The sequence below is a fragment of the Hemitrygon akajei genome, chromosome 10, assembly GCF_048418815.1.
Source record: "Hemitrygon akajei chromosome 10, sHemAka1.3, whole genome shotgun sequence".
Taxonomy (NCBI): domain Eukaryota; kingdom Metazoa; phylum Chordata; class Chondrichthyes; order Myliobatiformes; family Dasyatidae; genus Hemitrygon; species Hemitrygon akajei.
Genome location: NC_133133.1, coordinates 139,548,776 through 139,563,074, shown reverse-complemented (window position 1 = coordinate 139,563,074; position 14,299 = coordinate 139,548,776). Strand labels below are relative to the sequence as shown.

The following is a 14,299-nucleotide window of genomic DNA, read 5'->3' as shown; positions in this document are numbered from 1 at the left end:
AGGACTAAAAGGGCCGAGATGGCCTGTTTCCGTGTTGTAATTGTTATATGGTTATTTCCTATAAAAGTGAGTCTAACCATCAACCCTAGATATTCAATTACATCATCATTCCCAAATCCCATTGACTAAAAAAGCAATTGAACCAGGTGCATTAACAGTGAGGCTACAAAGGCAGGTCAGAGAATGGGTATCTTATTGAAATAACTCACCTCCTGACACCCCATAGATATAGCACTATCTACAAGACAGAAATCAGTAATGTGATGGTGCACCCTCCATCTTTCTGCATAGGTGTGGCTCCAACAACACTGAACTTCCAGGTGTACACCTATATACCTGCTTGTTAATGCAAACAACCAATCCAAGCAGCTTTCTTGATTGACACCCCATCAAACCCTTGACACGTTTATTCCCTCCTCCATGGGCAAATCATGACAGCATTGTTTAGAATCTGCAATATCCACAGCATTTACCTGGCCCATTCGGTCATCACCTCCCAGTACCACTCCCTCTACCACTAAGAAGGACGACAGCAGAAGATGCTTGGGTTCGTGCCCTCCTGCTCTAAGCACCATCATCCTGACTTACAGCATACAATTTTGTCATTCATTGCTGTAGGGTTGAAATTCTAAAATTTTGTACTTGGTAAAATTGTGAAAGTTCCTCCAAATGAAGGCAATTTCTCATTATCATCTGCAGAAGGGCAATGAAAGATGACACAAAGTGATAGCCTTGTCAGTGACTCCCACGTCTTGTAAATGAATTTGAAAGACAAATAAACATCCAAGGTGCATACACCAACAATATCAAATTGAACTGCAAGTCTGGCAGACTTCCCTTCCCCAACCTCCTTTCCTATAATCTCAAGAGTCATTAGGAATTTAATTAGCATCCCAAGCATTGACCTTGCCAAGACACACAACTTCAACATATTGCAGGAACTGAATGCAGAACCAAAGTTAAAACCACTGCTTTATATTTAAAGGAATTTAAAATCATGTTTGTATCTTTTTGCATCTTTTTGGCTGCTCCAAGAGACAAGGAACTGAAAATCTCTCCTCAAATTCGCATTCAAAAATATGCAAAGAGCATCATGTTATTATAATACTATGCTAACAGCAAACTTGCCAGGTCAGATTCTGGTCTATGGAATCAGAATCCTGGTCGTATTTTTTCTAGCATATAAAAGTAATGCTGACCTAATTAAAGTCCATACATTTGAAAAACAACAATGAAACGACTTTTGCTTTACTCGCAGAAAACCCTCGTCAGTTGAAGCATTTGTGCCGACTGAAAATACGGAAACTTATGGGGCAAAGACGGCTGCAAGATCCTACATGCTTAGTGTCGCTTCCTCTCCCTCCTATGCTTGTGGATTACCTCTTGTATAAGGAATATGACCTGTATGGAAAAAGTCTTGGTGCACTGTATTAGTATGTGAACTGTAATCATCATGTATCATAATTGTAGTTATAGTATCTTATAATTCATATTCTTAAATTGGTCATAAAACCACCGAATTACCACCTACAGTGAGCCACCATTTTGCTGAATTGGTTGGCGCAGTTAGTGTAACAAGTGACAAGTCTGTAACATTAAGAATTGAGGACTTCTGGTTGAACTATTCTGTAATTACAATATTTGCAAATCACAAAAATGTTAAAAATGCATAGTAACACTCAAAATGTTGGATGAACTCAGCAGGTCATCGGCAGTATCTGTAGAAAACAATGAACAGTCACCGTCTTAGCCCAAAATATCAATTGTTCATTCCTTTCTATAGGATGCTCAGCCTTTCTATTCTCAGCCTGACATGCTGAGCTCCTCCAGCATTTTGTATGTGGGTACCCTGGATTTCCAGCAGCTGTGGAATACCTTGTGTTAGTTAAAAGTACAGAGCTTTTCAAACATAAAACTAAACCAAGCAGAAGCCTTTATTCTGAAATAATCTCCTGTATGTCCAACATAATAAGGGATGGCTGTATTGTACTTCATGCTTTTTCATAAACCCAACTTTGCCATACACAAACCCTTCAAGGTCTGGTGCATGTCTATATATTTCTATACAGTTTTCAAAGGCAGCTAATCGTGCAGCAGCTCAAGTACTTTTTAGTACTTTGTGTAATGTAGTTTCCACCTCTTCTCTGCAGAAGGCAATATTATTCCTGCTGCATAGCAGTTTGCACTTCTTTAATACCAGCTCCATTTAGATCTTTGATAGTGAGTATTGACACTTTTAAACAGGGTCATGATCAAAATCAATGTGATGAATTTTGATGGTAAGTTTGCATTCAGTATATATGTTAACTTTGGAATTAATTCAGGTCCTCTGTATCAGTACAATGAGGCCCTATACTGAGTAGCTGGTAATGATGAATGAATTGTTAATAAATTTCTCCATGCTTGAAAGACATTTCTTAAGCTGATGCAGAAAATAATATTAACCATTTTCTGCTCCTCTAACAGTAATTGAACCCTATCCACTGGATGAATGAGTTTAAGTAAGCAAGCCAAGTACTTCACTGATGTGTACATTTCAGTGTCAATCTGAAACTATATCGTTAGGTATAATTAATTTCTTCATTCAACAGGTCCTGTAATAGCAGGTCAATTATAGTCCAGAAGAAATCAATCTTCACTTAGTTATTTGCATCATGCTGACAGACTAATAGTTTACAGGGATTGGTGATCACTTCTATTCCGGACATTCACATTATTTGATGAAATACTTCAAAATATACTTCATTAAAATATACAGGCATGCTTCTGGATTTGTTATTGCTTAAAATAAAATGGTTTATTTTATTAAAATAATTAGCATTAAGTACACTGCAATGTTTCCGCATAATTTTAGGTGATTCACATCATTCTTTATGCTGTACTCAAGAAGACTAGTGAGAAAACCTGCTGAAATTAAAGTACTTATGCTATAAGCTATTTGTTTTCTCATTTGTGATTTTATTTCCTTCACTGTTTTCCTCCACTGAGTTGTTACCTCTAACAGCAAATGATCTGATTTGTTGATTTATCTAAGCAATTTACCACATTTCCCTCAGCATATTTGTATCAAGTCTGTTTAAGCCAAATCAAGCTTTCAACAGAATGTGATTTACAATAAACTGCAAATAATCACTCACAAAGGAGCTCAACTAAAACTACTGAAGTTTGGGAGAAAGTAAGCAATAAAAAATGTACAAGCCCAGTCTTTTCCTCTGAACCTAGGTATTAAAGTTTGCTGTGCTTTTCAGGTAAAGCTTGATTAAGTGTTGCTTTTACTGAACAATCAGCATAGAACACATAACAGTACAGCACAGGAACAGGTCCTTCGGCCCACAGTGTTGTGCCAAACTAGCTAAAAAATAAATCCAAAACTAATCCCTCCTTCCTACACAAAGCCAATATCCTATCTTCCTCACATTCATGTAACTATCTAAACATCTCTTAAAAGCCTCTAATGTATCTGCCTCTATCACCATGATGCATGCATTCCAGGCATCCACCACTCTCTGAGTAAAAAGAAACTTAACCCTCACATCCCCTTTGAACCTACCCCTCTCACCTTTATTGCACACCCACTGGTATTAGACATTGCTACCCTGAGAAACAGATACTCCCTTTCTACTCTATCTATGCCTCTCAAAATCTTATAGACCTCAATCAGATCTCCTCTCTGCCTCCACTGAGTAAGAATGACTTAACGTGTTTTTTTTTAAAGCTGCTTTGCTATATCTAACAATCATTACACATCACAACATGGAAATGGTACAAAATCAGTCACAAGCTGGGCTCAGACTTCATTATAATTTTTATTTCAATAAAATACATATTCTGATTCAGATCTCCTCCTGACACCGCGCCTGCTAGCACTTTTGAGATCAACTTTCTCTACTAATATATCCTATCATGCAATTCACACATACAAAATGGGAGAAGTTCCTCCTGATTTATCCCGCTCCGTCACTGGAACGTTGATGGAAATGTGGTAGAATTGCCATCCCTTCATGGAAATTACATGTGGTGGTGCAACAGTTAACACTGCTGCCTCACAGCTCTAAGGATCAATATTTGATACTGACCTCGGTTGTCTCTGTCAACAGTTTACACATTCAACCAGCATGTTTCCAGGAGGTACCCCAGATTGCTATCACACCTTAAGCACATGATAGTAGATTAATTGTCTGCTGTAATTTACTCTTTTGAATGAATAAGTGGCAAAAAAAACAAGGAGGAATTGTTGGGCATCTAAGGAAAATAAATTGCAGTCAAAGGGAAATAAAGGAAAATGGAACTAATGGGGTTGTTGGGAGATAGAATAGATCAGATGGGCTGAATGGTATCCATCTGTGTCAGAATGATTAAATAAAATACATATATTTTTGTATTATGTTAGGTATTCAGAATTCATTCCATTTTTATCATTTATACACCCTTCCAATTAGTGTTATCCAATAAATCTCAATCTGATGATCCAAAACTTTGCAGGTCCAGCCTCCCAGCTTAAGTTCTGATATGAGGATTGAAATGTCAGCATCCCCTTCTTTAACTGAGCCCCATTATTGTGCTCAAAATGTGACATTAAATGGAAACACTGATGCTGATCAGCTAATGTTAATCAGTAATGGGATCCATTAGGATCCGGCGTTTTGTTAGAGGTTGTATCATTATTGCTTGCTTTACTAAACTTTAAAGCAGAGGGGAATGTCAATATGCTGCATTGCTCCCAGCCTGATTCTAATGGTTCTTAAGCATAAAAATGAATTGTAAATGTTTTATAAGCAATGTTTAGTTCTTGCATTCACGGGTTTAAATGGCATTTGAAGCAGATACCAGTCAATTTACATATAACTGACATGTATGTATACAATGATTTTGTTCATTATGTTTCTGATGACAATTGCCTGTTTTATTCTAAATTCTGTAATTAATCTAACAATACATACATCTACTAAAATCTACTGTATATTGGTTTTCCAACTGCAACAGTGCAAGTTGAAGGAATCAATGGTTGTTTCAAACTCATGAAACTATTCTGCTAAGGCTTGTCCTTCAAAATTAAGGACAAATATATTTTATTGGCATCATCCCTTTAAGCAGGAGAACCACAGATAATCTTCATCCTATTTATTTATAGCTAGTGGAGTATCCATTACAAAATATTTAGTTCAAAATACCAAAGTACAAAATATCTTGTCATCTTATTCTGTTTGTCCTGTGACAGTTGAACATTGATGACACCAGTATTGTCCTGTTGTCTGGGATACAGTGGACAACAAAATAATCTCAACATTTCCCAGAGCTGTACATTGATCTATCCAATGAAGTCAAAATATCTGTCCCTCAATTTTGAAATTCCAAATATGCAGCCTTTGGCTATTCCCATATTGTTGTGTCTTCTGTGCCAAATGGGAAACTATTTTAGTTCCCAGAATCTCTTTTCAATTTTCTTTTGATTTTTACTAATGAGTGAAAATCCATTTAGATGAAAACTGAGAATTATTCAGCCAGTATATTTGTTCGGTACTTTAAAAAAAGTGGAATAGTTCCCAACTGATGCACACACCCATATCACACACAAATCTTCCCTAGTTAGCCCTGCCATACAAATTTACATTCCCACAGAGGATTTACATATTAAAGGAGCAGCAGGACAACTTGTTTCACTATATTTATTTATCCAGTTCACTTAGTTTGTTTCTATTTCTGAGCAGGAATTTCCATGATAAATTCTCTTGTACACAGATTCACAGCATTACAATGAAAAATTAGTGGTTAAAGGCTAGGGCTTTGTTGCCTGTCAAAAAAAGGCCTAAAAATTTGTTTGCCAGTGTGGATCATTCACTTTATAAAAGGGCACCACTTTAAAACTCTGATTGCACTAATATACTACAAGTAGAGGCATAGCTCTTTGCATATAGGAGAGCTCCAGCATGCTCTGGGAGTTTCCGAATTTGTCCAACAAGATGATTTTCTCTAGTTGATGGCATATTTGTCGAGCAGAGTGGAGCAGTTTGGAAAATTGCCCTGTCATTGAAGGTTGATATCTACACTGCTTGTGATTAATTTATATTTAATTGCTCACCACTTAGTCGAGTCCTGATGCTGATTTTGACCCAAAACATTGGCAAAATCAGCCAAAACCTGGCAAAACCTTGAGCAATGTACACAAAATGCTGGAGGAACACAGCAAGAGTCTCAGCCCAAAATGCTAATAATTTACTCCTCTCCATAGATGCTGACTGACGTAAGTCATTTTTGTGTGTGCTTGATTAACATATCCAGCATAAACAGAATCTCTTGTGTTTTAACAGTTCCTTTCTATCCACAGATGCTGCTCAACCTACTGAGTTCTCCCACCAGATTGTTAGTTGCTCCAGTTTGCAGCATCTGCAGTCTCTTGTGACTGCCTTCCATTTATTGTACTTTTTCTGGAGAAATTACACTGCCTTTATTGGGAGATGTTGCTGTGGTTTCTGCTTCCTCCATGTTTTCTGAATACATTGACTTTGCATGCTCTGCAACAGGTTCTTTTCTACCAGTCAAATGTCCCACCGCAACAATGCTTGACTGCTGTGGTGCTGTCAATAACTATTCAAAATCATGAAGAGAATACCACTGTGCCTTACCCAAAGGAGGCAGGGAAGAGACACTAACAGAGCACATTGCAGAAAGGATAAAGGAAATTTAGTTAAATGATCACATGGGAACCTTGCAGAGTTCTCGATGTTCGGAGCTGCTTAAATTGCAGCCCCCACCCCCATCTCCTGAATACAATAAACTTCAACAAATGGATTTCTTGAGATCTTGGAGCCGGAGTAGCCAATTTTCCAAACTATTGGATGTTACTCCGACTAGTACCCCCAAAATACTTTTACTTTGCTTTTCTTTAATGTGCTGATGGGTGGGTAATGAACTTGATCGGTGTAAAGAGAGTGGGGAAACATCCTGGACCCTTGTTTTGGCCGCTAACCCAGCCTTGTTCCTGACCCCTGTTGTTCAAGACCCCAACCCCTGCACCTGAAACAGAGTTCAAAATCTGGCCCTAGCAGAAGCTGGAGGGCCACACCCTTCCATGGCCCCCTCCCTGCCCATTTTGGGTGCACATCCTGCTTGCACTCTGGATCCCCATTTCACATTCTGGGCTGATATGCCAGCCATATGCTGGACCGTCAGGTGCCAGATCACTGGAGGTTTACTGTACCTGGTAAATGATTGCTAGGATTGTGGCGTTGAGGTGATAATGACAGAGAATGTAGGGTGAGCTGTCACTATCACTACTTTAGGATCGTTCATCTCCCACCTGTTTGTCAGCTGGACAAGTGATAAAGTGAGAGAAGCCTCATTGTAACGATTCTTTGCCCAATTTGTTCTCCCTGCCTGTTTGAAAACTACTGGATTTTCTGTCCCGAAGAAGATGAACTTCTAGTTTCTATGACTAAGCAGAGAATTGAGCTTTATTTTTAAAAAAGTGTAGCAAACCGGCCCCAATGTTTCATCATGTATAAGGCATGCAATATACTGCACTGATTTATCGTTTATTTTTCTTTCAAGATCTGGGCAAGCCAGTATTTATTGTCCATCCCTGTTCAAGGTGGTTCACAGTGACTTATAAGTAAAATGATTATATAAAATACTGATTCATAAAGCCAAGGTCTGACTTACTAATTTGTGCTTCCACCAAAGACCAACTTTGTCTCCTGGATAATTAAAACAGAGGTATTTCCATTGCAATCACTAATATATTTACCATAAAAAAAATTTGCCGGACAACAGAAATACCTTCATAACATTCATCTACTGTGCAAAATGTAGGGTCAGTGCCTAACATCTTCTTCCTCAGCATTGAGTCTGACTTTGGTCTCATTGGAAAGTTGGCGAGCGCTACTGAGTAAACATGTTGAGCAAAGGAATGTAACACCATGTCCTGTCAACAGAATTGACAGCTGCTGACAGGCGTTAGCGGTCTAATGCCATGTACAAAACAAAGGCAAAGTCAAGGTCATAAATGGAGCAACTGTCAGGGAAGTAACTGCTGTAGAAGCACTACGAGTGTTCTGTTGTTTGCTATTACTTTTTTGAATTCAAACACAAATCTTTGTAGATTTTCAAACAATCCCTAAGGGCTCTCTGGATTCCCCACACTTACTACTGAGGTACAGTAAAAGAAATAGAAAGTTATGTCTTAGTATTTTTCAGGATTGTCTGAATTTTGAAAGTGCAGGGACCAAAACTGAGATGTTATGATATTCAAAGAATTTGCTTGAGTAGAGATAGAGGAATTATATTTGCCAAAACAAATCTGAGAAAACAAATTAGAAGAAATACTGACAAGCCTCTTTGTAGGTAGTGAACTGTGGTGATGCAAAATGTCTTCACAGTTATAACTTAGTTGCACATACAACAAAATGCAAAAATAAATTTGCGTGTAATTACTATCCTCTTGAAGTGCCTTCGGACATCAGTCATAATAATAAACTAAGCAGATTTGTAGTGACCTTCATGCACGATGTGCTCATTGCTGATCACCAGACAGAGTTTGGACTTATGGTGCCCTGTAGCATTTATACTCCTACTGTCCTCTCGGAGATAGGTCTCCACTTCTTTTGATGTGTCTCACGGTGAGACACCCAGTCTGCTGCCGTACATCTACAGTCCAAGCTCAACCACCCATAGCTTGATGTCAACCTTCAACAAAGTCAGCACCATTTCCTGCTGCAAGTCATTAAAATGCACTGCATTAAACAGACGAAGGAACAGGGCAGCTAGGTAGTAAGGAAATGGACATGATTGATTTGTTGATGCTTCTTTCCAATCTGACATACATAGATTTAAAAATCTATTTTACAATATTTATTTTGGATTGATTTCTATTAGGGCATTGTGACTGGGTTTTACTGTGACAGTCAGCTACAATGGGATGTGACTGGGAGATATTGACAGTCAGCTACAACGGGATGTGACTGGGAGATATTGACAGTCAGCTACAACGGGATGTGACTGGGAGATATTGACAGTCAGCTACAACGGGATGTGACTGGGTGAAACTGTGATAGTCAGCTACAACGGCATGTGACTGGGTGAAACTGTGATAGTCAGCCTCAACGGGATGTGACTGGGTTTTACTGTGATAGTCAGCTACAACGGGATGTGACTGGGTGAAACTGTGATAGTCAGCTACAACGGGATGTTACTGGGTGAAACTGTGATAGTTGGCTACAACAGGATGTGACTGGGTGAAACTGTGATCATCAGCTACAACAGGATTTTTCCTTGCTTCCTGGTAAGGACTAATCAAATCTTTGTGTAAAGAGCAACAGTAACATCCAATTTCCAAAAGAACATCCAAAATCAATGTCTCTTGGTAAGGTTTAGATAGAAGGTTAGTCCCAGAGCATCCAAGGTGAATTTTTGTCTTTTCTTAGGTAGTCCTTCAGGTTCTAAGGAAGACTTGCTTACACTCCACTCACTGCTATTGTCACTTCACTACCATTCACTCTGCACTACAACATAGTCCCAGTGAATGGGTTTAAGGTTCCCAGTGCAGTCCTTTCACCATCCAGATTGGTCATAGTCCAAAGATTTCCATGAGTCTGTGGAGACAATTTACTTTTCCAAGGAGGCACTGAGAACATCCTTGAATTCTCTGTTTTAAATGGACAACCCTCCATTTAAAGGATGTTTAATCCTTTAGATTAAGGATTTAATCTAATCCTTAATTATTAGGCTGAGGCTGTGCCCTCTTGTCCTAGACTCCCCCACCTTGGGTAACATCCTTTCCACATGTACTCTATCTAGGCCTTTCAGCATTCGAAAGGTTTCAATGAGAAGCCCCTCATCCTTCTAAATCCCAGCAAGTACAGACCCAGATCATCATCACAGTGATCACTTGCCATGGAAGACCTCAGAATACATGCCAGGATGTGCAGCAGTGAACCCTCCTTTGCCTTTCAAGCTCACTGCTCTTGCAGGACAGTGGGGCAGCTGCCTCATAGCTCTAACAGCCCAGGTTCAGTCCTGTAGAGTTTGCATGTTCTCTCTATGATCACCTGTTTAAACATGAAGTTTTGTGTTATATTTTACTGACTTCAATTATGGTACAAAATGCCGGTTGGTCAGTTAACTGTTTACTGTACAGTGACCCCTAACATGGAGGCCAATGATGGAATGCAATGAGAGCCACAGGGGAGCAGAAATAGAATTATTGTATATAGGTTCTCAATGGTTGGCACAGACACGATGGACTGAAGGGTCTTTATGACTCTACAATCTATGATCTCTATAATTTATGTCGTACTCTGTGTGCCTTCTGATACCTCCAGTCATGCTACACTCCAACAGAAACCATGTCTATGAGAAACTTGTTCATGCAGAAACCATGAAGACAAGCTCAGCTCATACCACGTCACTCCCCGGAGACACTCACAAATTTACCGGACTCCAGACAGCACCAAACCGCAGCAAAAGCTAGCGACACCAGTGCCAAACAGTTAATGATTCCTTTAAATAGCATTGGTAGTGGGCCCTACTTATTGCTGAATGCATGTTTGCAATTTCATATTTAAGAAGGGGCATTAACTGAAACGCTGAGCTCCCAAACAATAGCACTGGTGGCAAAGGTTCATGCTGAGTCAAGTTGGGATCTTTTTAAAATTCTGCATATGCAGTGAGGTTAAATCATCCATATCCATTACTATTGAAATGGTCCCTAGACTCCGTCAACAAGTGAACTCGAGAAACCGCAGCCACTCGGGAAAAATGATGAGTCCTCACCTACTGAGACACAATGTGAGCAATCCACTGCATTTAAGAGTGTGTTGTACGACTTCTACTGATATTAACCGAGGCAGATTGAAACACTGCGTTGAAGTTCAAAGCAGAGACATCATTCAGCAGGTAGTGTGCCTTTGTAATCATGGATGAAGTTGGTGCATTGAAAATTATTACTTGAGACCAGCGAAGTTGATTTGTTTTGATTTTACAAAGAGACGTTAGTCAAGAGGTCGATGCAAAGGAAGGTTGTGACAAATCAGACAGCAATGGAATGCTTGTTCGCATTTACTCCATACAAATGGAAAGGCAGAACATACCATTTCACTTAGTAACAGCACCTAGAATTGAGTCCGGCACAGATAAAGAATTATTTTTCTTTTTTTATTATATCGTCCTTCAGTAAGAGATAATACTGGCCAAACACAGGCTACAGAGTTGTCAGAGCTTGGTTTTGTTTGTATAAACAGAAAAGTTGAAGGTAAGTCAGGTCAGAGAACATTACAGTACAGTACAGGCCCTTTGGCCCACAGCATTGTGCTGGCCTTTAATAATGTGTTAATTTCAAGTATCATTTTGCAGTCTATTTTTATATAACTGGGAATAGATTATTTGGACAAAAGTGACTTCTTAGTAGATGTTATATCAAGAAACTATTCATAAAACCATAAGACCTTAAGACATAGGAGCAGAATTAGGCCATTTGGCCCATCAAGTCTGCTGCACCATTCAGTCAGGGCTGGTCCTTTTTTACCCTCCTTAGCCCCACTCCTTGAGCTTCTCCCCATAACCTTTGATGCCGTGACCAATCAAAAACCTATCAATCTCTGCCTTAAATACACCAAACAACCTGGCCTCCACAGCTGCCAAATTCCATAAATTTACCACCCTCTGGCTAAAGAAATGTCTCTGCATCTCTGTTTTAAATGAACACCCCTCTATCCAGAGGCTGTGCCTTCTTGTCCTAGACTCCCCCACCATGGGAAACATCCTTTCCAATGTACTTTGTCTCGGCCTTTCAACATTTGAAAGGTTTCAATAAGATCCCCCTTCGTCCTTCTAAATGCCAGCAAGTACAGACCCAGAGCTAACCAAAGTTGCTCGTATAATAACCGTATCATTCCCAGAATCATCCTTGTGAACCTCTGAAACCTTTCAAATGCCAGCACATCTTTTCAGATGAGGAGCCCAAAATTGTTCACAGTACTCAAGATGAGGCCTCACCAATGCTTTATAAAGCCTCAGCATCACATCCATGTTCTTGTTTTCTAGACCTTTTGAAATGAATGCTGACATTGCATTGCCTTCCTCACCACCGACTTAACCTGCAAGTTAACCTTTAGGGTGTTCGGCACAAGGATTCCAAAGTCCCTTTGCATCTCAGATTTTTGGATTTTCTCCCCATTTAGAAAATAGTCTGCATAGTTATTTCTACTACCAAAGTGCATGACCATGCGTTTTCCAACCTTGTATTTCATTTCCCACTTTCTTGCCCATTCTCCTAATCTGTCTTAAGCCCTTCTGTTTCGTCAGCACTACCAGCCCCTCCACCAATCTTGGTATCATCTGTAAACTTGGCAACAATGCCTACTATTCCATTATCTAAATCATTAATATACTGCATAAAAAGAAGCAGTCCCAACACTGACACCTGTGGAACACCACTAGTCACTAGCAGCCAACCAGAAAAGGATCCCACTCACTGCCTCCTACCAATCAGCCAATGCTCAAACCATGTTAGTAACTTTCCTGTAATACCATGGGCTCTTAACTTGGTAAGCAGCCTCATGTGTGGCACCTTGTCAAAGGCCTTCTGAAAGTCCAAATATGCAACATCCGCCGCAATCCCTTTATCTATTCTACTTGTAATCTCCTCAAAGAATTCTAATAGTTTCATCAGGCAAGACTTTCCCTGAAGGAAACCATGCTGACTTTGTCCTATCTTGCCACGTGTCACCAAGTACTCCATAACCTCATCAATTGACTCCAACATCATCCCAACCGCTGAGGTCAGTCTAACCAGTCTATAATTTCCTTTCTTAGAGTGGAGTGACATTTGCAATTTTCCAGTCCTCTGGCACCATGCCAAATTCCAATGATTTTTGAAAGCTCGTTGCTAATCCCTCCACTATCTCTACCACTACATCTTGCAGAACCCTAGGGTGCAATTCAGCTGGTCCAGCTTAGGTCTTTCAGCTTTTTTAGCACTTTCTCCCTTGTAATAGTAACTACACTCACTTCTCTTCCCTCACACTCTTCAACATCAGGCAGACTGCTAGTATGTTCCAAGGTGAAGACTGATGCAAAATACTCATTTAGTTCATCTGCCATCTCCTTGTCCCCTGTTATTATTTCCCTGGCCTCATTTTCTAGCAGTCCTGTATACACTCTCATCTCTCCTTTATTTTTATATACTTGAAAAAGCTTTTGCTATTCACCTTGATATTGTTTGCCAGCTTGCTTTCATATTTCATCTTTTATCTTTTCCCTCCTAATGATTCTTTTAGCTGTTTTCTGTAGGGTTTCTAAAAGCTTCCCAATCCTCTATCTTCCTGCTAATTTTTGCTTTGTTGTATGCCCTCTCTTTTGATTTTACATTTGCTTTGACTTCCCTTGTCAGCCACAGTTGTACTATTTTGCCATTCATTGTTTTTGGAATACATCTATCCTGCACCTTCCTCATCTTTCTCAGAAACTCACACCATTGCTGCTCTGCTGTCACCCCCACCATCATCTCCTTCCAATTTACTTTGGCCAACTCCTCTCTCATACCACTGTAATTTCCTTTACTACACTGAAATACTGCTATGTCAGACTTTACTTTCTCCCAATCAAATTTCAAGCTGAACTCAATCATGTTGTGATCACTGCCTTCTAAGATTTTTTCTATGTTAAGCTCTCTAATCACTTCTGGTTCATTATATAACACCCAATCCAGTTGATGCACCATCAATAACTCGGAGACAGGAGGTGAACGATAGGCTTTTATTAGCAGCAAAATGGAGCACGGCATCTCGGAGACTGAGGGAGGAGCAGTGCCTCCAATCGCCTTTATACAGGGGTCTGTGGGAGGAGCCACAGGAGCAGTCAGCAGAGGGGCGTGTCCAGACAGGTATACATAACTTACCACACTAGTATAGCTGATCCCCTATTAGGCTTTAAAAGTCATTTTGTAGGCATTCAACAAACTCAATATCTTGAGATCTATTACCAAGCTGATTTTCCCAATCAATGTGCATGTTGAAATCTCCCATGATTATCATAACATTGCCCGTTTGACATGGCTTTTGTATTTCCCATTGTAATCTCTGGTCCACCTCACACTGTTGGGAGGCCTATATACATAACTGCCATCAGTGTCCTTTTACCCTTGTAGTTTTCTTAATTCAACCCCAAGGATTCAGCATCTTTCTGATCCTCTGGCACATCTTTCTCCTGATTTGATGCCATTCTTTACCAGTAGAGCCACACCACCCCCTCTGACTACCTTCCTATCCCTCTGATACAATGTGTAACCTTGGACATTCAGCTCCCA

General features: G+C 39.7%; 1 protein-coding gene across 8 annotated transcripts in view; it reads left to right on the top strand.

The window, feature by feature from the left end:
- LOC140734725 (ankyrin repeat and SOCS box protein 15-like) overlaps nt 1-2,933 on the top strand; it is a 120,479-nt gene extending 117,546 nt beyond the window's left edge. For all 8 annotated transcript variants that reach the window (XM_073059114.1, XM_073059109.1, XM_073059116.1 and 5 more), the window contains one exon: nt 1,259-2,933. In XM_073059114.1, coding sequence (XP_072915215.1) covers nt 1,259-1,434 — 176 coding nt within the window. In that variant the 3' untranslated portion in view covers nt 1,435-2,933. The remainder of the gene's footprint in view (nt 1-1,258) is intronic.
- Nucleotides 2,934-14,299: the final 11,366 nt, after the last annotated feature.